At 42.2% G+C, this 26194-nt stretch overlaps 1 protein-coding gene across 1 annotated transcript; it reads right to left on the reverse strand.

Annotated features, from left to right (window-relative positions):
* On the reverse strand, positions 1–24306 carry LOC309543197 (uncharacterized protein). Its single transcript, XM_082242624.1, has 6 exons — positions 24102–24306; positions 21805–21864; positions 21516–21653; positions 19043–19189; positions 12668–12728; positions 1–223 (listed from the first exon to the last, which is right to left on the reverse strand). Exons 1-6 carry the CDS (start codon positions 24264–24266, stop codon positions 123–125), a joined length of 672 nt encoding a protein of 223 aa, XP_082098750.1. The 5' UTR covers positions 24267–24306; the 3' UTR covers positions 1–122.
* Between the last annotated feature and the right edge of the window lie 1888 nt (positions 24307–26194).

Genomic DNA, 26194 nt, shown 5'->3' on the forward strand with positions numbered 1-26194 from the left:
AAAAAAAAAAACGTAATAACTCTTCAAGTTCCATTAAAATTTTAGGACGGTAAACATTATGGAGACTAAAACAGGAAGGCCATGTTAGCAAAGTCCTCGAATTCCTGACAGACCTCATTTGTTCAGGAAAATCTGACGTATGGGGGTGGCTGTGAAAATGTCCCTTCTGTTTCTACACTGGCTTCTGTGAAGGGTGCTGGAGAGTTAAATATCCGCTCATCATCTCCTGAAAAGAAAAAAGGAGATGGATTAAAAAAATTGCATACATATATACAGAATTTTGGATTGATTACAGTCTTCTGATTTAACCACTTGAGTACTAGCCTAGAACCTCCCATTACCAGGCCATTCAATTTTTAGTGTTGTGATAGTTTTCATGACTAATGCAAACTGTACCCAAAAAAATAAAACATTTTGAAAACAGCAAACATTTCCCATACTCTGTTATAAAGCACACACCAAAAAAATGGCAGGACAGCATGAACACCCCCTAAAATGACCCATTTTTGGAAAGTAGGAGGGGATCTCTTCACGAAAATCATTTCTTCGCAAATGGACCACTTACCTCACAGGTCTCGGACACGTCCATGGATGATTTCACATTTACTTTTCGAGATCCATTCAAGAACGCTCCCTTAACGACCCACACCCTTTCCTAGGTCATAGAGTTCTGACCATGCATCCCCCCCCCCACCTCCCCTGCTTTGCCCACCCCCAGTTCAGTTTGCCCCCCACAAGATTGAAAAAGGTCTGTACACTGGTTGTATGTACTTGCTCTGACATTGTAATTTGTCTGTTATGCTTAAAAAATTTTTTTTTTTTTTTAAAAAAGAAGGGGGGATCAAATTTTTCATGCAATTTTTGTAAAATTAAGAAAAAATGCTGGTGTTACTGGCAACCGCAGAAGGAGGAGATCAGCTTAAAAAAGAAAGGGGAAAGCGATGAGGAATAAATAGAATTTTTTTTTTTTTTAACCTCCTCTTGCCCCTTCTGTTGTAAGAGGATGGAGAGGGCTTGCAGATTGTCACCACAGTGATCACAGGGTACAGAGCAGCACAGATCAGTACTGTACACAGTGTCTGAATTGAGCTGTCCTCCAATAGTTCAGTTCAGACATTAAATGGATGCCACCCAAAGGGCCATTTCTGTGAAGTCTATAAATGGCACTCTAGTAATAGACATCCACCTCCAACATTTTTTTTGTAACCATACAGCTGTAGGGGGCTGAAACAACTAAATCAACAATTGATTATGAAAATAGCTGTCAACTATTTTCATAATCAATTAGTTGGTCAGCCGATTAGTTGGCCTGCATACAGAATGCATTATTTGTTTACGTATCAGGAAATACAGTTTAGCACACATACAGCTCGGTACACCGCCCATACATGTCAGTATACACAGTGCAGCACACATACAGCTCAGTACACCGTCCATACATGTCAGTATACACAGTGCAGCACACATACAGCGCAGTACACCGCCCATACATGTCAGTATACACAGTGCAGCACACATACAGCTCAGTACACCGCCCATACATGTCAGTATACACAGTGCAGCACACATACAGCTCAGTACACCGCCCATACATGTCAGTATACACAGTGCAGCACACATACAGCTCAGTACACCGTTCATACAAGTCAGTAAGTGCCTGAGAACTTCTGAATGTAAATGTGTGAGGAGCAATGCCTTGTGGGACATGTATGGGGTAGTATCCAGGATCACCCTTAACTTATACTAATAAATAATTGACACCACACCTTTCATTTGTTGGAATAAAAATTTTTTTAGGCCACGCCCATTTATTATTTGTAATAAAAACATAAATAATTAAATATTTAAAATATAACAAATATGAAACACTGTAAGCCACCCGATCACCAAGATCCGGGTGCCATTAAATAACACATCATCAAAACTTTATCCAAACCATAAAAACATATTGTCCCCCTTTGCAAAAACAAAGGTGACCCTCAAATAATAAATTTAGCCGCGACATCCAAGGGAGAGGGGGGGGGGGGGAGTTGAGGTTCAATCTTCTTGGTCTTCTTAGCGATGACTGAATGAAAAGGCGGCAATGAGCCCCCTTAAATAGCCCAGTTCTGAACCAGAACCGGCCGGTTTGTGGCTCTAAGACCCCAAAATTGAGCGGGAAGCTGACTAACCCACCAAATCTCCCCAGATACAGCGCTAGGGATTGGGCGGGAAAAACCCCTCAGTTCAAAATCTGCCTAGCTACAGACCTACAATGAGCGGGAAAATAGACTCAGGAGGGCCAGGTCAAAAGTTCAAAAGCCCTCTATGACCCAAGCCTACCTCAGCCCACACCCAGCATCTACTTAAAATACTCCATAGACCTAAAACTACTCAATAACTAAACTGCCCTGTTAACTACCCCATGGGGAAAATAACGGCATAATTTATGCCCATTTTCCTTACATGGGGTAGTATCCAGGATCACCCTTAACTTATACTTATACTAATAAATAATTGACACCACACCTTTCATTTGTTGGAATAAAAAAATTTTTAGGCCGCGGCCATTTATTATTTGTAATAAAAACATAAATAATTAAATATTTAAAATATAACAAATATGAAACACTGTAAGCCACCCGATCACCAAGATCCGGGTGCCATTAAATAACACATCATCAAAACTTTATCCAAAAGACAGGAGGGAATTAAGACCCTCCTGTCAACCCCCACACCGCGGCCTTTTCAATACATGTGCCTAAATTGGAATTAAAAATGTCCAAACCTATTTCTGAAAGGTGGGTGTCATCCGACCTGTATAAACTATCTACCCAACCCTCTAATTCTAAGTGCCTGAAAGAAAAGAAACCCATCTGGGGTAAAAAATTTTCAACAGCTCTATTAATGCGCTTTCGTATTTTCTCCAGCGGTTTAAGGTGTTTAAACTTATGCCACGCTAGTCTTGGGACAATTTCAGAAAAAAACACTAATATCCCAGGGAAGTGCAATTTTATTAATTGAAAATCATCCCTTATCCTAAAAATCAAGTCTAGCGTTCTATCCTTACCTATATCATTGCCACCGAGATGGACAATGAGCACATACGGGGGCAATTAAACTGCAACAACCTAAAGATTGCGAAGCGAAACTCAGCCCATTTCATCCCTCTTTTGCTAAACCAATATACTTTAAATTTGCTGATATCCAAACCCAGGTTTTCCTTGTAAGGTCTGCCTGCAGCTCTCAATCTTGCCCAGTGTATAAAGGAATGCCCCAGGATCCAAATCACCCGCTGTTGACCTAAAAAGATTATGAAAAAGGATTAGGACGAATGTAAGACAAGTAAGCATCCGACTTCCACCTACCTATACCCTTAAGCACTTCACCTGACAAACCTAACCTAGCCGCCTCAGTGGCGGCCCCTATTCTAAACGAATGGGATGACAACTTGTCCTGCTCTAATCCCAGCTTGCGTAAACATTTATCAAATACACTGTTGAACTGGTACCTGGACAATGGCTTACCCGACATATGCACAAAGAATAACTCACTAGATCTTGGCCTGATCATTTGAAACTGCTTCAACAGCATGACAGGGCAAACTTTGGAACCTAGAAAACTGTTTAAAGTAACCCATTTTCCTACCCCTAATTGGTCCGTTTTAGAATAGTGGATAAAGATATGTACTCTGCGGTCCGAAATAAGCACGTCAGAAGAAAAAAGGCCCGCATCCTTTGACCTACCATCTGGTATTAGCTCAGAAATGCGCAGAGCCGCAAAAAACATTAGACTAAATGCAGCCTGAAATAAAGCTGCCTCGAAAACTGAGTAACAAACAAAATTGCAAGTGTAACAAAGTTGCTCTAGCAACTCCAGAGTAACTGGCTTTCTGAGGTCCTTACATCGGTTACTCTTCTTGTATCCCTTAAGAGCTTGCTTTACTGAAAAATAAGAAGTGCAGGATGGCAAGTTCCTAAGTCTGTTAAAAAATGAGATTCCTGCCAATATTTTATTTACGTGTGACCAAGACATTCTTTTCAGAAAAAGAGAATTAAGAAACAATAAAACTGAATTTTCAGAAAATTGACTGATCTCCAAATCACTATTATGCAAAAAAGATACCCACATGACCCAAGCCGACCGATATCCAGCTAGGGTGGATGGGGCCAAGGATTTGTCAATATTATTGCTGATGAGTTCTAAACCAGGTCCCATAAGTGTTGCGGGTAAGGAGAACCCGATCGATCTGCCTCCGGGTATATGCTGAAAAACTTCTCTACCTGCAGGCGAGACAGAGAATCTGCCATGGAGTTGTCCTTACCAGGGATGTATCTTGCCTTTATCCAAATATTCAATTGCAAACATTTATACACTAAAAAACGTAGCAATTTAATTACCGGCAAGGATTTTGCTGACAGACAGTTGATGGCGAACATGACGCCCTTATTGTCTGTACTAATTAACAACCGCCTATTCCTATAAATGGTGACCCCATACTTCAAGCGCCACCACAATAGGAAAAAGCTCAATCAGCACGCTGTTTTTCGTAAAACCCAGGGAAACCCATCGCTTGCACCAATTGTCTGCGCACCAGTGGGACCGCCAAATTGCAGCGAATCCCACAGAACCCGCCGAATCAGTGTATAAGCAAAAATCGGAATCCAAAATAAAATCTTCTTGCCATATTGATTTCCCGTTGAATCCTATCAAAAATTGCGTCCATACTAGCATGTCCTCGCGCAAATCGTGAGACAACCTGACGTGTGCCGAAGGCGATTTTAGCCCTGAAATAGCAAGATACAACTTTCTAGAAAAAAGTTTACCTAAAGGAATTATTCTAGACGCGAACGCCAATAAACCTAGCAACGACTGCATTTCCTTTAGGCAAACCTTGCGTTTGCGGATCACTGTAATGAGTAGTCTAGTCAATTTTGAGACTTTTTCTTCTGGGAGACTGAATTCCATTAAAAGTGAATCTATCGTTATCCCTAAAAATTCTATTCGCGTTGATGGAAAAGACGTCTTCTCGTGAGCCAAGGGGACCCCAAAGCTTCTGCAAATATCCTGAAAAGTATTTAACAGAAAAAGACAGTCCGTTGTCCCACTTGAGCCCAGGAAAAGAAAGTCGTCTAAATAATGAACGATATTATCCATACTCGACTGCTGAACTACCACCCACTCCAAAAAAAGAGGAAAAACTCTTGAAATAAAAACACGATAGGGAGCACCCCATCGGTAAACATCTATCAAAATAAAATAAATTCTCAAATAAAAAACCTAATGAGTTGAAACATTTTGGGTGTACAGGTAAGAGCCGGAAAGCCGATTTGATATCGGCTTTAGACATCACTCCCTTACCTAAACGCCTAAGTTTAACCAATGCATCTTCGAATGAAGAGTACTGGACCGTAGCCCATTCGTCCTCAATTTGATCGTTCAACGATCCTCCCTGCGGATAGGACAGGTGGTGGATGAGCCTATAAGAGTTAGGCTCCTTTTTCTGCACTATCCCCAGGGGGGAGAGCCGAAAATTCTCAAAAGGAGGAGAAGTAAATGGACCCATAAACCTGCCCAGACTAATTTCTTTATTGATCTTGTCTAGGACAACTTCTTTTAAACCATTTACTGACTTTAGATTCTTTACCAAAGTACAGCCATGACCTTCAAAAGAGTGAAGCGAAAAACCTTCACTAAAACCCTCAAATAACAAGTCAGCCTTCAACCTGTCGGGGTACAGTTGAAGCCAGGTTACCATGTTTTTGAGGTTCACTGGGGACGGAGCTTTTGGGAACTCCACCAGCTGACTGATTTGCCGACTGCATCCTCTTGAAGCATTTGGCAATTGGATGCGCCCCTGAACAAAAGGCGCATTCGTGTTTGTAACGACATGAGCCAGGCCATCGGCATTGCGACTCATTAAAGTTAAAACAAACCCCTTTTCTAAAGCTAGTGGTCGTTTGCTGGGGTTGCTGAGTATTGAGATTTGATCTAGCAAGAAATGGCTTTTGAGGAAGGAAAAGGTCAAGCCATAGACTAACGTCTTTAATGCCCCACTTAAGGTGGGGTTGTACAGCCAGCTTTTGTCTAAATGCTACGTCATAGCTGTACCATGCTGTACCGCCAAAATGTTTATAGGCTTCTAAGATGATGTCCATGTACTGCAACAACCCCAAACATTTGTTGGGGAATTTTTCACAAACAACGGCAGAATAAATAAAAAATGCTTGGAGCCAGTTGTTAAATGATTTTGTAACTGGACGTTTCCTATCTTCATCATCCTTCCTGTCGGCTTTGGAGAAGAACTCCTTAGAAGATGGCAACAAGGAGAGGATATCAACAAAGGCACCTTGCCAGATTTTATCCTTCATGGCCTCCGATAAGTGGAAGCCAAGTGAAGAGACCTCACATGTCAAAGGTTCCTTTAAAGCCACCTCAGGCAAATTCTGCTCCCGAGCCAGCCTAAAAGAGCCGACACTCTTATCAGCATTTGACTCCTGACTCTGTACCTCTCTAGAATCACCAGTAGGTGGCATCCATACTTCACTAGCACTGTGACTCTGACTAACAACCTCTTTCTCCATTAAAGATTTAAAATCAGAGAAAAATTTACCAAAGAGGTTAACCGGTTGCCGACCGCCGCACGACTATATACTGCGGCGGTCAGCCCCGGCCAGGCAGAGTGACGTATCGGTACGTCACTCGCCTGTCACTGACTTGCGAGCCTATAGCGGGCGGGGGCGCGCGCCCGCCGAGGCGCGCGCCCGCCGCGGCTCGTTCACAGGCAAGTCAGTGCGTGTGACCGGCGGACTCGATGTCCGCCAGTCACACTGCGATCGCTCCTGTGAAGGGAGAAAGACAGAGCAGCTTGTGTAAACAAGCTGCCTGTCAGTTCTCCCTGTGTAAAAGTAAAGATCTGACCGTTCTACTATGTAGAACGGTTGATCTTTGCTTTTACACCAATAGCAACGTCCCTACACAGTAGAAAGCACGCCCCTAGGACACACTTAACCCCTCCCTGTCCAATAAAGTTAACCCCTTCCCTGCCAGTGTCATTTTTGCAGTAACAGTGCATATGTATAGCACTGATTACTGCAGTAATGTCACTGGTAACCCCAAAAGTGTCAAAAATGTCAGTCAAGGGTCCGATCTGTCCGCCGCAATGTCGCAGTACCGAAAAAAAAAATCGCAGATCGCCGCCATTACGCGTTAAAAAAAAAAAACACCAAAAATGACAAAAATCTTTCTCTTTGTTAGTAAACGCGATAACTTTTGCGCAAACCAATCAAAATACGCTTTTTGCGATTTTTTTTACCAAACATAGGTAGCATAAAACAAATTGGCCGAAAAATGTTAAAAAATTTTAACTTTTTTTTTGGGGAATTTCATATAAAAAAATGTGAAAAATATTGTTATTTTTGCAAAATTTACGCTCTTTTTTTGTTTATAGCGCGTGATCAAAAAAATCGCACAGGTGATCAAATACCACCAAAAGAAAGCTCTGTTTGTGGGAAAAAAAAGGACGTCAAATTAGTTTAGGTACAGCGTCGCACGACCGCGCAATTGTCCGTTAAAGTCACGCAGTAAAAAAATCGCAAAAAAACCCCTGGTCCTTTAGCAGCCAAATCCTCCGGGGCTTAAGTGGTTAAACATATCCTCTTTAACTGGCCGTCTGCCAGACTCACCGCTTTGACATTCAGAGTCCCTGGCGATGCCAATTCTTTGCTCCCAGTCTGCTCCACCTGTGGGAAAAAGGTTCTGCCTATTTGCAGACAGGTTAGTGTTCCTCTCACCTGTCACCCTGGCGGGCTGACTTGGAAATGGCTGTCCTCTTCCTCCTTCGGCCGCTTGCGTACCCGCCAGCCCTTCCGCTGCAGCCACTGCCTCTGCTACCGGTGCCGCCGATGCTGCCGCCCGTCCTGCTGCCGCCGCCGACACTGACCCGCTGCTCCGCCGCCGATTTGTGGACCGCTGCTCCCTCTGTTGTCCGGGATTCCGAGAAGAAGGGGGAGAAAATCTTTGCCGGGGCATCCTCTTCCGCTTCCCGGCACCCGTGTCCCGGCCGGAGGTGACGGAACTTCCGCGGCTGCGCATTGACGAATGCGACCGCTCCTCCTCATCCGGCTCCAGTGACACCATCATTCTTCCGCCGGACTCCGAAATGGCAGGAACAACATCACCGGCCTCCGCCGCTCCGCTACCGATGGGTCCTCTCGCCCCGACATCCGCAGGCTGGCCGACAGATTCCTCCAGCGGCAGGTCCAGACATCGACGAAGCCAGTCCTCGCCTCCAGCGCCGCCGGCCCTCTCGATAAGACGTCTCAACATGCTCATCTTCCTCCTAACACGGTGAGAGTCTTCAGCCTTCTTGGCACAAACAGCCAATATTCCAAGGGTCTTGAAAGCTGCTCACTCGACTCTTGAAACCCGTAGTCTTATCTTCTGAGAAGCTGGGGGGAAGTTGAGGTTCAATCTTCTTGGTCTTCTTAGCGATGACTGAATGAAAAGGCGGCAATGAGCCCCCTTAAATAGCCCAGTTCTGAACCAGAACCGGCCGGTTTGTGGTTCTAAGACCCCAAAATTGAGCGGGAAGCTGACTAACCCACCAAATCTCCCCAGATACAGCGCTAGGGATTGGGCGGGAAAAACCCCTCAAAATCAGCCTAGCTACAGACCTACAATGAGCGGGAAAATAGACTCCGGAGGGCCAGGTCAAAAGTTCAAAAGCCCTCTATGACCCAAGCCTACCTCAGCCCACACCCAGCTTCTACTTAAAATACTCCATAGACCTAAAACTACTCAATAACTAAACTGCCCTGTTAACTACCCCATGGGGAAAATAAGGGCATAATTTATGCCCATTTTCCTTACATTCCTAGGCAGGAGAAGGAAGGAAGGGATTTAAAGCAGTAGTTAAATTCCAAGCAATTATACAGTGTGCTCTGTCTGTGTGCCCAGCTTCTTACCTGCTTGCTTTCATTTCAGTGTAATCACTCATTTTATTAGCAAAGTCGTCAGCAGAGCTTATTAATAATGTTCATATAAAAGAACATCTGGGTAGCAGTAACCATAACATGATTTAATTTAATGTTAGCTGTAAGCAAAAAAAGCACACAGGAAATGCAAAAACACCTAAACTTTAAGAGAGCACATTTTCCAAGGATGAGGGCTGCTCTCCAGGATTTAGACTGGGAGGGAATATTGGCATTGATGAGCACAGAACAGAATTTTTGCTACAGCAAAAATGACTGGAGGTAATAAGGCATTACAATTACATTTAGTATTGTACATTATAGTTAAAATGATTATGTCCATGCAAAAAGTCTCAGCCTTTAGTACTACTTTATTTAAAAGATGTATGGCCACCCATCACCCTTCATATAGCTTCATTTCGGACTCCCAGCTAAAATACCCTATATATATTTGGACTTCTTGGTATATGTATAGTGGATATAAAAAGTCTACACCAGGGATCTTCAAACTATGGCCCTCCAGTTGTTCAGGAACTACAATTCCCATCATGCTTAGTCATGTCTGTGAATGTCAGGGTTTTACCATGCCTCATGGAATGTGTATTTCTGCAACAGCTGGAGGGCCGTAGTTTGAGGATCCCTGGTCTACACTGTATATATATATATATATATATATATATATATATATATATATATATATATATATATATATATATATATATATATATATATATATATATATATATATATATATATATATATATATATATATATCTATCTATCTATCTATCTATCTATCTATCTATCTATCTATCCACACACACTATCTATCTATCTACACACACATACATACATACATGCATACATACACTTTACTTATTTAATTTATTTATTTATTTATTTATTAGGGATGGCCCAAACACCCCCCTGTTTGCTTCGCAGCAGAACTCCTGAACAGGGTAAATGTTCTAACCCCAATAAAGCCTATAGGAGCTGAACAGGAAAAATCAAAAAGTTCCAATTTTGAAGGCTTATATGCAAGTAATTGGCCATAAAAATTGGTGCCTGGGTACTGCCCTGGCAGACATGGATCAATAAAAAAAAAAAAAAAAAAAAAAAAAAAAAGAAAATGGTCTAAAAGATTGTTTAAATTGAAATTTAGTGCCTGGGGGTGGTCCCCTTAATGTGCCTGTAAAGATGCGCATCTGTAGCATGCATAGATTTTGCTACAGCAAAAATGACATTTATAAAAGAAAAAAAAAAAAAAAAAAGAAGGAGTTAAATCCCATTTAAAATGGTTTGTGATTACAATTGCCAGCACCTGGCTATCAAAAAATTAAAGAATTCTCTGGGGTCTGGTATAGGTTTTAAGGGAGACCCCACGCAAAAAATAAATAAAAATAAAATAAAAAAACATCACACAAAACAGCATGGGCCCCCCCAACATCCATACCAGACCCTTATTCCGGCACGCAGCCTGGCAGGTCGGGGACGAGAGGGGAGACGAGTGAGCACTCCCCCCATCCCAGGACACCTTGTCCCCATGGGAACAAGGGCCTCTTCCCAACACCTCTAGGCTGTGGTTATTGGGGTCTGTGGGTAGGGGGGCTTATCAGAATCTGGAAGCCCCCTTTAATAAGAGGGCCCCCAGATCCTGCCCCTCCCCCCCCACTCCTATGTGAATGGGTATCGGGTACATTGTATACCTACCCATTCACCAAAGTGTACGAAAAAAAATAAAAAAAACACACAAGACAGTTTTTGACAAGTCCTTTATTCAAAAATAAAAATATACTGCCACCAAAGTAAATCCGTCATCAATTACGCCACCCCTGAACAAATAAAATAAAAACTCCGCACTGAATGCTTCCCCTCGTCTGCCTTTTTGCAGTTTGACAGTTCTTATATAGGGAATGGGCAGGGCCCCACCGGTGATGTCACCTGGTGGCCCCACCCCTTGTGAGGTCACTGATCTAGCATGCATCATTCCGTGATGACATAAGGGAAGGGACTACTCTTACTTCATTGGTGTGGCCCTGCCCATTCCCTATACATGAATTGTCAAACCGCAAATAGGTAGACCGCGGGAAGCGTTCGAGAGCGGTGCTTTTTTCCTTCACTTTTCTTCTTCTATTGCTCGGATGGGCCATTGTGGTGGGCAGTGTGATTGACGGTGGATATACATTGGGGGACACTATTTTTTCATTTTTGAATAAAGAACTTGCCAAAAACTGCCTCGTGTGTTTAATTTTTTTGTTAATGGGTAGTGATACGATGTACCCCATACTGATTCACTTATGGAGGGGGGCCAGGATTTTGGAGCCCCCCTTGTTAAAGGGGGCTTCCAGTATCCGATAAGCCCCCCCACCCGTAGACCCTAACAATCACAGCCCACAGAGGCCCTTGTCCCCATCAACATGGCTCTGGCCGCCCCAGCCCCAGAGCACCCCCCCATGTTGAGGGCATGGGGCCTGATATTGTTTCGGGGGAGGGGGGGAGCTCGCTCATGCCCTCCTCTTTCCTGACCTGCCAGGCTGCATGCCTGGATAAGGGTCTGGTATGGATTTTTTTTTGGGGGGGGGGGGGACCCTACACCGTTTTTTTTCTTTCATTTTTTAATAACGGGGTGCTGGCAATTGTAACCACGAGTGGTTTTAAAATGTGATTTGACTCTTTTTTCCCTTTAGAAAAGTAAATTTTGCTGTAGCATGTTTAATGCATGCTACAGATGCGCCAATTTACAGGCACATTAGGGGACCCCCAGGCACTACATTTAAGAAAAAAAAAAAAAAAAAATTACCCAGCACCTATTTTTGTTTAGCTGTCAGCAGGGAAACCCATTGGCAGATGATGACTTACCGGTTAAGGATGCCGCGGCCGGCTTCCCAGCCCCGCTCTATAATATTATATATATATATATATATATATATATATATATATATATATATATATATATATATATATATATATATATATATATATATATATATATATCCATCTCTATCTTGTGTCTGTTATTCTCTATATATCTCACCAAACTTTGAGCTTTTTATACAATCAAAACAATAAATTGCCCAACTAATCGATTATGAAAATAATTAGTTGCAGCCCTACACATATTCACCATAAATTTTACACCCCAAGTGATTCATTAAAATGTACATACCAGTATTACCAACTCAAATATTTTGAGATACCCTTGCTTAAATGCTTGAAATACAAAAAAGTAAAATCCAATGTAGACTGGGCTAGGAAATTTACTGAAATACAGTGCAGATTGAAACTAAAATGGTATATTCTATGTAAAATGTTTATGATTTAAAAAAAACATAGCATATATTGCGACGGAGCAGCACATGCAGGCACAATCACGTACATCATGTCTGCCAGACACAGTGGATTGCTGGGATGAGAAACCAAGATCATTCTCTGTATAGAGCTCTGTGTTGATTGTCAACACAGAGCTCTGGGCTGTGATTATACACAGTCGATCACTTTGTACGTTATTTTGTCTACATCGACCACCCATTCGCAGTACATGGCAGGCGGGAAGTGGGTATTATAGCTTTTACATTGTCTACGTCTTGTACATTTTCAAATACATTACTTATTGCAGCCTGCTTGCTGACCCTTCCGAACAAATGATTGTTTTTTGCAAGAAACAAAAATATGGAAAAGAAATAGTTACAACTATGCCAATTTTATGATTTGCTTACCATGGAACGTGCATACCAGTTCTATAGTCTGAGACGGCTCATGTTCAGGATGTAACCATTCCTTAAAGAGATGGGACAGCGCAAAAGAAAAGACAATATACAGTCAGATTACCGAAGCATTAAAGGCGTATTTATTGCATCTATTTTGTATATGTAATGCTGGCCATAAAGAATAAATGACTAAAGCCTCCTCCCTGAGCTAAATAAACATCTATCACTTCAAAGACTGCTGCTGCTGCAGTTCATCACTCAGTGACTCAAAGATAAATAACAGCGCAAAAAACAGTGCAACAAAACAGATAAAAAATATGCCATCACATATAACCTATTAAATACACCGTAGGTGAAAAAATAAAATAAAATATGTAATCAACCCGTGGGTATATACTAGGGAAGGGAGTCCACATTCCCATATGACTATATAAGAAAAAAAAAAAACACACATGAGCAAGCAAGTGTCCAGTGAAAGTCTGAAATGTGCTCTTATTCCAAAAAGTCCATGCCAATCTGACTATCGTGCAAGGTGACTGTTTCACACCCCCCCCAAAGTGAATTCACTTACCAGACAAAGTGGACCCCTTGACAGAATCTCTGTTTCTGAGAATGCCCACTGGGAGGGGCAAAATGAGTCAACGTAGATTCCCACCCTTCAGCGTCACTTCTGGGTCAGTGGAACGCATGCGGAAGTGTAGTGGGACGCACTCTGCTGTATCCACAGCGTTACTGAGTCTAACAGCCTTCAGGAGCTCCAGCAGTATTATCACGGTACATGATTTTACTGCTGATATATTGTAAGTGCAATTCCTTTTTTATATATTGAATAAAAGCTTGAACATTTAACACTATTGGACTCTTTCTTCCATTCCGAGTGTTGGATAATAGGAGAACCCAGGAAGCCTTCTCCATTATACTTACCAGCCAAAGCTTGCCAGACCCCTATGCAGTATTGCCAAGGAGTCCACATTGTCTGGTAACTGAATTCACTTTGGGGGGTGTGAAACCGTCACCATGCACGAAAGTCACAGATTGGCATGGACTTTTTGGAATAAGAATGGACTTTCACTGGACACTTGCTTGCTCATGTTATTTGAATATTTTTTAAGCTGATTTTTTTTTCTTCTCATATAGTCATTTTTTACCTACGGTGTGATTAATAGGTTATATGTGATAGCATCTTTTTTATTTATTTTGTTGCACTGTTTTTTGCGCTGTGTTATTGTTATTTATGCAATGCTGGCCATACACTAGTAGGATTAGGTTTAAAAAAATGTTTCATTTTAAGAACATTTCGATTTTCTAATTATTAGTGGGGCTCAAAGTTTATGGTCGTGGTTTTTGTTCGGAAAAGTCCATTTGTCCCAAAATCAAATGCTAAAAGCTAATTTTTTTTTTTTTTTAAAGCAGAGCTCCACCCAAAAGGGGAAATTCTGCTTGAAGGCCTCCTCTTCCGCTCCTGTTTGAGGGAGGACGAGGAACCTCCCATTCCTACTTCCAATCAGAAGCAGAAGTTCTCCTTCTCCCATCCTTCCAAAATCTTCTGGGACACGACAGGTGTGCGGGACCAGTCACAGAGCGCAGCGCTGCTTATGCATGCGCAGTGGGCACTAGGCTGTAAAGCTGCAAGATGTCACAGCCAGGTGCCCATAGTAAAGATGCCAGTGCCGCCGAGGGAGGACACAGGGACAAAACAGCTGGACTGTGGGAGAGGTGAGTGGCTGATTATTAGTTTTTGTACCACACAAGTGTTCCAGTTAAGGGCAATAGAGAAGCCACAAAATGCATTCCTAACACCTTTTCTTGGGGAGTTGGGAACAAAGTTTTTAATCGTTTGGAGCCGTTCTCCCACTTTGACCAAAACGTTCCAAGTACTCAAGTTATGGGTCGGAAGATGGCCACGTATATTGAACAGTACCAGTATAGAACCACTGAAAACAAGTGGTCTATGTAAAAGAGCTGGTAATTGATTCTGTACATCTACATGTTTTTCCTTTCACCCCCCCCCCCCCCCATCCTCCAACACGTGTATTAAGTTTTATAAACCTTTGTTAATAACTTCAAAAGTTTATGTACCGCAATGCGTGTTACTTTTGACTTCGATGAATGTTGATCATCGCTGTATCTTGTGCACTTATTTTAAATAAAATAAAACTTTTATTGGAAAAAAAAAAAAAAAAAAAAAAGAGCTGGTAATAATAAATAACCCCATGCATTAGTAAACTTTAGAAAAAAAAAAAGAAGTACACAACACAGATTGACCTGGTTTCTCATCTACACGCAGATTCCCTCCGATATTCATATTGGCAAACTTTTTCATTCTGTGCAACAAGTATATTCAGATTTCCATCTGAAGATTATAGGCATATAACCTTGGGCACCCAAAGCAAGTACCCCATTCTAGAGTCCGTACTGAATTTTTTTTTTTTTTTTTTAATGGTCCTAACTTCGCTTAGACTTATGACTGTAGGACTGTAGTTCTATAAAACAGAAGAAAAAAAAATGGCTAAAAAAAAAAAAAAAAAAATGTCAGGTCTCATCTTTCCCTCTGCCACATAAGACACAAGCCAACTGAGCTTAAAAAGGCAAAGTTCACATTAAGTAGGAAACAATAAATAAAATATAAATAAATGCACATTTTTTGCAAGAGAAACCCCCCCCCCCCAAAAAAAAAAAGTGCATTTATTATTTTTTTTTTACATTGCAGCCTTTAAAGCATTTCACCCCTAATCAAGAAATCACGGGTGGAATGCGTCGATTCCACAGACACTCAGTAAGCTGTCCTCAGATCCCGGCAGGCAGTTTGCTGGAAGAACCAATGAAAATCACATTCACTGTAAAAAAGGTTTCCTCAAGGAATTTCCCTTTCACTTACTGTTTGACTATGGGACAAGAAGTAAAGGGAAAACTACCCAATGGGAAACAGATGGTGAAAAACAAAAACTGACAAGGATTAAAACCCTCCTTTACTATAATCAAAATGAAAGAAAGAAGTTCTGCATACAGTTCTACTTTATTTCTATAGCGATTAGTTTTTTTTACAAATTAGCCATTTCAGAATACCTAAAGGGCCTAATCACAGCTATCCATTTTTTTTTTATGCGTGTGCTTCTAATTAAAAATCAATGGAAATGTATCAAAACGCATATATACAGATGCAGGTCAACAGGTGCCATGGCAAAAGCTATGCAGTTGGTTTTAAAAGCTTTTTTTTTTGTTTTTGGCCAATTTGTTGGGCAGATAAAAAAAAAAAAAAAAAAATTGTGGCAAAAACACATTACATGCTTTTCTGCAGCTTCCTCAATAGTGTCTATTGAACCAAAAAAAAAATCACCATTTTGGGTTTTAAAAAGCATAAATGTGAATGTATCCCATAGGAAACTATGTTAAATAAACTGTAGTATGTTTCTACAAAAAGCACCAAAAACTGCATAGGTGTGAACTGAGCCTAAGACTGTACAGTTTATTTTATCTGAAATAAGTCAGCAGCATGGAGTTTTTTTCTTTTCTCTAAAAAAAAAAATAAAAAACATAATTGAAAGCTTGGCAATATACTGACATTAGGAACTGCCGTCACATATTTACAGATGCCAAAGGTTGGCAGTAGAACTAAAGTTGCTGGAAGTGCTTAAAGTGTAACTTCACCCTAAAAGGAGAGTTCTGCTTTAACACCGCCTTCCCCCTCCTCTCCCACTTTGAGTTTTTCTTTTTTCTTAGTGAGCAGTTACTTCGTTTTGGCAAGTACCCACTCCCTCTCTTACCCGACCGCCTAGGCCAGTGATGGCGAACCTTGGCACCCCGGATGTTTTGGAACTACATTTCCCATGATGCTCAACTGCAATGCAGAATGCATGGACATCATGGGAAATGTAGTTCCAAAACATCTGGGGTGCCAAGGTTCGCCATCACTGGCCTAGGTGATTACAGCAGAAGTTCTTCCCCCTCTTCTCCCTGCCCCAACCTTTTGGAACAGGACACAGGTTCTCACAAGGCTGCAGGTCCAGTCACAAAGCGTAGCTTGACTCATGCCGGCTATGAAGTCACACATTGTTGGATCCAAGGATCCAATGTTGTCCTCACCGGGTCGATTTTTGGATCCCCGGCGCCAGCATGTTTACTACACATCACTTCCCTTAGTAATCATGCTGGCGCCGGGGACCCAAAAAAATCGACCCGGTGAGGACAGCATTGGATCCTTGGACAGGTGAACGTCCTCATTTTAAAAGTCAGCAGCTACAATATTTGTAACTGCCCACTTAGTTTTCTTGTTAAGACTGAAGAAGTGCTTTAAGAAAACTATGGGGTTTTTTATTGTAACTTTAAACAAACATCAAATGGTATGCATGTACAATGACTGGAAGCCGAGTTTCCAAGCATAAGAGGCGAATGTTATACATTTAAACCTTCCAACTTTTCAGCTTCAGAATGAGGGGCACTTGGTGGAGGAAGTGATCTGCAGTGCACCGTGGCAAAATGGGAGTGTGGCCAAACTTAATAACATGAGTGGCTTCAGGAGTGTGGTTAGACAAAACCTGGGCTTCCTTCTACCTATGTGGGGGTCAGCAGGGCAGGACCCAGGAGTGAGCATGGCAGAGAAGAAGGGTCACAAGGGCAGAGGACAGGGATCAGCAGGATGGAGGACAGGGGGGTCAAGTAGGGCAGTGTACAGGCAGGGGTCAGCAAGGCAGGGTATGGGTGTCCACAGGACAGTAGTAAGTAGGGCAGGGTACAGAGTGTCAAATCCCTCCCATTTCTCCTCCAACTAAAATCCCCCCACCCCCTCCTAGCACAAATCCTGCCCCCCCTCCCCCACTCCTAGCAAGAATTTCCCCCACCTCCAAATTACCCTTCCCTGCGCAAATAAGCCCCCCCCCACCACCTTCCACACACCTCTCATCACAACCCAAGTACACGATTCTTACCCCCTCACCCCACTGTAGTCTCAGTACCATTCTCATTACTCAGTAATTATTCCCCACTGGTAAGTTCCACCCCCTCTCCCCCCAAACTTACAGGCACAAAATCGCTGGGGTGGGGGCTGTTGCGACTGTGCTCTCCCCCTCCTGTCATAACAGCGCTCCTCTATATAGCACATGATACCGGATTCATAGATCAGATTGTACAATGTATGATTACACCCCCCCCCCCTCCAAATTTCCTGCTTAACATTTGGCACTTTTCCACTGCAAGTACCGGCTCGGCTCTACTCGGCCCGGTTTGGTTTTACACTGCATGGTACGGTGTTGGAACGGTTCGGTACGGTTTGGTATGGTTTGCATTTCTACTAAAGTAGTACTAAAGTAAGTGGGTGGGATAACAATGATTCTCTAACCAATCAGTTGCAAGTAGTGACAGTCAAGGCTGCATGCAAAGGATTGTGGGATATGGTACCGGTACGGCCCTGTTGGAACCACAACTGAGGTGGTACTGTTTAAGCGAGATGTACCGTTCAGTTCCATGTAGTGGAAAAGCGCCGCCGTACCGTACCGAACCGTTACTACACCGTACCATGCGGTACCAGCAGTGGAGAGGCACAAAAGCAAAGCGGTTCCATGCAGTGAAAGAGCGCCAATAGAGACCACTAATCTATGTACAGTCCAATCTATGGATTTGGCATCAGCTGCCATATGGAGGATCGCCGAAATGACAGGAGGAGGAAGAGCACAACTGCTGTCACTCCTCTCCGAGCTCAGCGGCCAGGCACGCTATCCATGGAGAGCGCAAAGGTGAAATCTGGGGGGAGGGCACAGGTCAATTCTGGGGTGGGGGAAGCCAACCCCACCACCCCCACCACCCCCAAAGATCTGGCCATGACATGAGTCCTCCCTGCGCCCTTTCCTGTTTGTGTGCAGGAAAGCATCACAGCCAAGGAGGTGGTGAAGACTGGTTCAGCCACAAGCCGCTCTACAGTGCACTGTGTATGTGTGGCATCTCTCGCCGCCGGCTGCGTATCACATATACACTATGTTTGCAGCATGCGGGACCCCAGACCGCCTGCACAAGCCACAGGGTGGGCGTTACTGGTGCCTGCGTTAGTGCATGTTTGCAGGCAAGCCACTGGAGCCAAGTGCTGAAACTTGTTTTGGCACTGGGCTCCACTCCAGGACAAAACCTTGATCCGCCGGGACACAGGTACTTACATCAAATCCCAGGACAGTCCTGGCAAATCCAGGATGGTTGGGAGGCATGTACATTTACTCTAGGGCCAGCTTTGCACACCTACTGATACCACTCTTACCAATTAAGCACAAACTCCCCATTGTCCAAATCGGACAAGCTGGTCTTGTGATCCCGGTCTGCAGTACCCAACGTGTTTGCATTTTCAGAAATGTTTTACATACAGTGACAGTAATTTAAGTGCATTTGTATTTCCATACTCACCATTCCAGTCATGTTGTCATAGCACATACAGTATGGTAAACTTCGGCAACCTAGGTATGCTATGCACAGGGCAACACAAATGCTGACGAGAGATGCTACAAGCATTGCTATGTTTGCACCCTGAACAAGTCGATTAAGGATATACTTCTAGGGAATGAAACAGGTAAAAGTCAGATGTGAACCATGAAATTGAAATAGACATTTTTCTTTTATTACAAGACACTAAAGATCCCATTCACATCAGGAACAGACATGTGATTTTCCGTCCGCATATGTCCTTTAAGGTCACTTCCTTCTTTCTATGTGCACTGTGATGCTTTGTGGTGGATTTGCATGTTTGTGGTACCAACAAATATAGCATGCTGTACTTTATTTCACTACACTGTAATGGTGTGACCTATGCCCATAAGATAACCTTGATTTTGGACTGTCTATGCAGTGAAAAATGCATCCAACTGTATCTGGTGTGAATGGGCCCTACATGAACATCGACTACTTGTAGGATAGTCAGATCCATCTACAAAACTATACTGAAGTCTTGTTAGTTACTGACTATATGAACAAATCCAGACAAGGATTAAATCAGTAAGCAGCTAATTCCGCCTAACAAAAAAAAAATCATTGCGAAGTTGACCTCGCAATTTGGGAATGCGTGCAGAATCGCTGCCATTCTGTCAGTGATCCCAAATTGCACGGCAAATCGCAGCACAATGCGCTGCATTCATTTAGGTGCCATTATCCTTCAGCCTAGGTTCGCTCTGGGAACTGCATGTGAATCCCAATCGCACCGCATTCCTGTGAAAATCACGCAATTCTGTGAGATGAGATTTGAGTCCATTCATTTTGGATGGCTCAAATTGCACCGCATCAAAAAGGTTTTTTTAGCCGCAATTCATTTAGATTACATAGGCGTTTATACCCATGTGATCTGGTTCAGGCAAATGCACTGCATTTGCAACCTGCTTTTGAGGGGTCGATAACCTAATTGACACGCGCAGCAGATTGCAGAACACGGTGTGATTGCAATGCAGTACGGAACAAACGCACAGGATTTGCTGCATTTCCTGCACTGTATCAGTGTGAACCAGGGCTAAATGGCATCCAAAATGCAATGCTATTTCGGCCATGACTGTACTCCTGCAAACAGCACCTCTACAAGTCATGTGAAGGTGGTCACCTGAAAAGGAGCAGGAACTTTTTTGGGCGAAAAATACACATAGGACAGCCTATTAAAGCGAAAAAGTTGCCCTATGTGGAAAAATCACATGTCAATATTGCATAGCGGTAACGATTGTTTCCACTAGTGGATAACGGGAACAGGGCCTAATAAAAATTTTTTTATTTTTTTATTTTTCTACTACAGCAAGAATCCAGGGAGCACCTCATATGTTCATTGGAAGCATACTTCCTGAAGCCTGTGCAACATACTCCCTTCTCCCTCCTGTGGAACCAATCAATCACATTTAATCCTGCAAGATTGTTAACTGTAATAAAATACCTAGTACCAACAAATTTTAATTTCTGTATGTGGGAGACAGCAGTAAGCCTGGAGTGAGAGGTTGCACTACAGAAATATCTGGTTGAAAAACTAAAGTATCCTCCTTTAATTTTGACTAAAGTGTACCAGTAACAATCAATTGTTTAAATACTGCCATTCATACCATTTTCCCCCGAAAAGAAGCCTGGGTCTTACATTAATTTTGGCACCAAAAGACACAGTAGGGTTTATTTTCGGGGTATGTCCCATCTCCCTCCCTGCCTGTCAGGGTACCCCCGTGTGAACCTAGTTTAGGGTTTGTAAAATCCTAGAATCCACTTAAGTTTTATATAATGTCCAGTGTGTTTCTGTAATCTAATAGTGTGAAATACCTTCAGTTCAGCGCTGCTCATCTAATCTCCCGCTCTGCTCTCCTCTGCTTCTCATAGCTGTCAATAGGGGATCTTAGCCCCTCCTTTCAGAGCGGGTCACAGAAGCACCAAGCATTAGATTATAATAGTGTGAAATACCTTCGGTACAGCGCCGCTCGACGCTCAGCTGATTTCTCGCTGCTCTTCCTTCTCTTCTCCCCCCACTGACAGCTGGGGGTCACGGAAGCGCCGAGCCGCGCTGTAAGGAAGGTGTTTCACACTATTATATAGTGCTCGGCGCTTCCACGACCCGCTCTGAACACTGCAGAGGGGAGGGGCTGAGATCTCCCTCTGACAGCTGGAAGAAGAGGAGAAGAGCAGATCGGGGAATCAGCTGAGCGCCGTGCAGCGCTGTACTGAAGGTATTTCACACTATTATATTACAGAAACACCTTGGACATTATATAAAACAGTAATAAATTGTATGCTAGGATTTTACAGACACCAAACCAGGAATTATTTTCGGGGTAGGGCTTATATTGCAGCCCTCCCCACAAATACCAGTAGGTCTTATTTTCGGGGAAACACGGTATTACATACTATTGAGTTTATGGAAAGTACTTACTGTGTGTACAATGTGTACAGGTGTATGAGAGAAAACTTCATCATCATCCTCCCCATATGCCAGAGTAAGACAAGCATAAACTATAATGATTAAGGTGGTGAAACAGGAAAACACTGAGACCACAATAAGTGCATTCACCTGGAGACAAGGAAAGAGTGGTCAGCAAGGTTTGCATTTATGGGTACCGCAGCTAGAGACACAACTGGGCTATTAAACCGTAGAGGTAAAAAAAAAAAAAAATGTAAAAGATTTAAAATGCAATGACAATAAAAAGATAAAGCAGTCTTACAAGAACAGGATTCTTCTTCTGTGATGAAAATAAGGCAATCAAACCAGGAACAGCCATGATCTAGAAACAAGGGCAAGTGGTTGAAATCAAACCGCAAGCAACACCGATTTGTGTCTAGTATATTCTGTGCAAATAGCATTACAACAACAAAAATATACATCAGCATAGCAACTAAAGTCACTTTGTAATTTATTTTCCCCTAGTAAATAAAGTATAGTGAAATACATTTGTTGCAAAGAAGTGGTGCCAAAAATCTAAAGCCCCATACAGACAGGCATTATATCTGCCAATAAATGCCAGATCAACAGAAACTCATGTGTACGGCAGTCTGTCAAGCCTCTGTCGAAGGGGCATGATGGAAAAAACAGCTGCCGATCAACGCTCTAAGACAATGGTTAAGAGCTCTGGCCGGTGTGTTCTCGGAGAAGGTGGTGCCACTGTCAGAACACAAATGCTCAGATAGTTAGGTACAGCAAGCGCCTCAGTGTTTTTTCTGTTTAGCCCGCTGGGTTAAACAAAAAAAAAAAAAGAAAGAAAAAAATAAATAAAACTAATGTGTATGTACCAGGGTGTATACCAGTGGTGGTACATATTGCTCTGTTTCAGAACAAATCAGATAAACCCAGTCTATCTGGACAGTATTGTCACCTGCTGACTTTGCACCATTCACATTCAGCTTAACTGTGGATTCACAGAATTTGAATCCAGTGCAATTTTACATCGAGTATTAAACCCAAAACTACAAACTGTAATATGCAGTGATGCAGCTTCCCAACCATTAGATGTAGTAGCCACATTTGGGTTTTTTAGGCTTTCCCCTCCCAATTTTCACCTGGTGATCTGGACAGTAACACCTTCTGTATTAGGATGCCTAATGTTTGGATGGAGGAATAACAGACACCAGCAATGTCTGTCTGGCACACGCATTGGGCTGGGGGGGGTATGATGTCTCCTCTGACATCAACAAAGCATTTTTGGCCACACAACTTCCACTCACTGGATATTTTCTCTTTTTCAGACCATTCTCTGTAAACCCTAGAGATGGTTGTGCGTAAAATTCCCAGAAGATCAGCAGGTTTTGAAATACTCAGCTCAGCCTATCTGGCACCAACAACCATACCACCTTCAAAGTCACATAAATCCCCATTCTGATGCTCAGTGTGAACTTAAGACTGTCCTCACCAAGTCTAGATGTGTGATTGGCTTATTAGCAATTTCTGTTACCAAGCAATTGACCAGGTGTACCTAATAAAGTGGCTTGTGAGTGTGTGCTGCCTGAAAGTGACCAGTAAGAATATTTTCCAAGTGTTTACACTTTTTTAAAGATCCTTTAGGATGCGGTTTAAGCCATACACAGAATTGCCTCTATTGTGGCACTTGGTGGCCATTTGAAAGTGGCCAGTGTGTGAAATAGGATTTCCTGGGTGACAAGTAATCAGAGATCGAGGGAATTATGGGAGGGGGGGACTTCACCTACACCTGTGGTCTAACCAGACCAGGCTTTTATATATGCATGTGTTCATACCACTGACCTATGATCAACTTTCTGTCATTTGAGTGCTTTAGTGCTTAATGCACAGTATTTACATGCAATGCGCTAGGCAGCCCATTTATTTACGGTTGGCAAGGGCTAGAATCTTTTCTGTTTTTACTGCCATGTCCCTCACAGATTTCCCTTCTCATCACAGAGACAAGGCTAAGTGGGACGAATGCTATCTAAAGTGTAGACAAATTTCACTTTTGATCACCAGAAAATGTGCCCCATTAGATTTGCTCTAACCGTGTGCTCCAGTGACAAATGTCACATTTTGGATTACTCATCACTTTCTAATTAGGCAAACACTGCCATCCGTATGGATACATTTCTCTATTGGAAACAGGGATTAAAATTTGATAGAGCTTCCAAGCATCACAATATCTAGAATACATTTTAATTTACCTGTGGTTGTAAATCACATTGTGACACTTAAGACCATCTACAATTGTGGCATGTTCTTCCTGCTGCTTACAATTTGTACAACCTTGTTTGTTTGATGTGATGTGGCCCTTTCTTCGATAATTTATATTTTTTTCACATTGTTTTTTTTTTGATAGTGGTTCCAACCCTTTCTTACAATTTTCAAAATTTTTTTTTTTTTATTGTACATTGTGAATGTATTCCATTTTTCCTTGTCACGGTTTTTTGTGAGGGAATATTTGGTTTTTCTTGTAGTCTATGTAAAACGTCAGATTGCTTTATCCTATGTAGTTTACCTGCCACAACCAAAAATGAATCCAGACATAAAGAAAACAATTACCATTCCTGCCCAAAGAGGAACCCTGGTTTTTCCCAATGTGGATTCTTTCCGAAAAGCACCATCCATGAGACCGCAGACCACTGAGATAGCAGTACATGCTATCTGGAGGATTCCAAGTACCACCATACTCCGCTGGTTGAAAATAAAGTAACGGTAGCGATCCATTATGGACCAGCAACAGAGGTTATAAGTTCCACGAGGTGGCTCCAAAATCTTCTATCCTAGAACAAAAAAGCAAGTTAATAGGTTTAGGACATCTTTACTGACCAGCCTGATAAGGATATTAAAAAGTTAATATAATTCATTAATATTAATAATATTCAAATTAAAAAAGTTTCCCATTCCAAAAAAACTCTTCAGGCTTTGGCTAGCATTATTTAATAAGCAATCTTTAGCTAACCACTGCAAGCTTAAAGGATATATATATCCCTGCAATTGAAGTTTTCCCATCAGTTCTCATGCAGTTAAAGTGTGAGGAAAGAGCCCTTAATGTTAAAAATGTTAATAAAGTTTTACATGTTCAGTAACAGATTTGTGTCGAAATTTGTGTTTATTTTGCAGAATTTAAAATGTCCAAAAATATCGTCCGATACAGATATGCATTGGCCAAAATATCGGTATTTTGGTACGAAAAAACAATATCGGTCGATCACTAGTATATATAGTCTATATCTTCCATTTTGCCGCCTCCCCCTGTAGGCGGCGCTCCCGCTGTTTTCATTCACAGCGGGAGTCGGGCCAGGGGAGGAGCGGCGGCGATCGTCGCTGCTCTGCCCCGATCGTCGGGGAATCCAGTTTGGAGATCCGCTCGCCTGTGTAAACAGAGCGGGCGGATCTCCTAAGTGACAGGGAGTGACAGATCGGAGTGTTCAGCATAGCTGAACATCCGATCTGTCCCTGGCTCACTCAGTCACCTCCCCCCACACACGTCAGTAAGCACCAGGCATACATTAACCCCTCCCTCTCCAATAAAATTAACCTCTTCCCTGCCAGTGTCATTTTTACAGTAACAGTGCATATTTATAGCACTGATTACTGCAGTAATGTCACTGGTACCCCCAAAAGTGTCAAAAATGTCAGTCAAGGGTCCGATCTGTCCGCCGCAATGTCGCAGTTCCGCAAAAAAAAAAAAAAAAAAAAAAAAAAAACACCAAAAATGACAGAAATCTTTCCCTTAGTTAGTAAACGCAATAACTTTTGCGCAAACCAATCAAAATACGCTTATTGCGATTTTTTTTTACCAAACATGGGTAGCAGAAAACAAATTGGCCAAAAATTAAAAAAAAAAAAAATAATTGGTTTTTACATCTTTTTTGGGGGGAATTTCATATAAAAAAAAAAAGTGAAAAATATTGTTATTTTTTCAAAATAAACGCTCTTTTTTGGTTTATAGCGCAAAAAGTAAAAATCGCACAGGTGATCAAATACCACCAAAAGAAAGCTCGGTTTGTGGGAAAAAAGGACGTAAATTTTGTTTGGGTACGGCGTCGCACGACCGCGCAATTGTCAGTTAAAGTCGCACAGCGCCGAATCGCAAAAAGTGGCCCAGACGTAAGACAGCAAAATGCTCCGGTGGTAAAGTGGTTAAATCAGGCCCCTGCAGACACTGCCTACAGCTTTCAGCCTGCATCTTTCTACAGGCTTTCTGCTTGAAAGCTGTAGGAAACATCCATGAGCTACAAGAGCACTCATCAGCGCCCTTGCCCTTCACTGAGAACTACACGCTGTTTGCCGCAGTGGGAGACAGCATTTGTAGTTCATTCATTCATTCACAGAACTCTGAATGAATGACATGGCTGTGTGGACTGAGCCCCGCAAAGCAGCACTGTATTCAGTACGGGTGTAACATGTTTATAAAGGTAAAACTTACCCTTTTAAAAAAATCAATACATCTCCACAGGAAGCTAGCTTGATTAAAATAGCTTCTATATAACTTTCCAGTTCTCTTTTAAAACATGTACAATAATTTGAAGAGATTATGATGATGCAGCTGACTGAACACCTCTGCTTGCCCACCCTTATGACTGGCTGCTTGGATGGCAAGCACTTGAGAACATAAAATATCCTTTTTTTTTTTTTTTTTATATAGGCCA

This window comes from Pelophylax lessonae, assembly GCF_965119305.1.
Source record: "Pelophylax lessonae genome assembly, chromosome: 1".
NCBI lineage: Eukaryota > Metazoa > Chordata > Amphibia > Anura > Ranidae > Pelophylax > Pelophylax lessonae.

Coding starts and splice junctions, on each gene's coding strand:
- LOC309543197 (XM_082242624.1), bottom strand. CDS start 24,266: ATGGATCGCTACCGTTACTTTATTTTCAACCAGCGGAGTATGGTGGTA. Junction 12,729..19,042: donor ATGACAACATGACTGGAATG/GTGAGTATGGAA, acceptor CATCTCTTTAAG/GAATGGTTACATCCTGAACA. Junction 224..12,667: donor ACTGGTATGCACGTTCCATG/GTAAGCAAATCA, acceptor TCTTTTCAGGAG/ATGATGAGCGGATATTTAAC.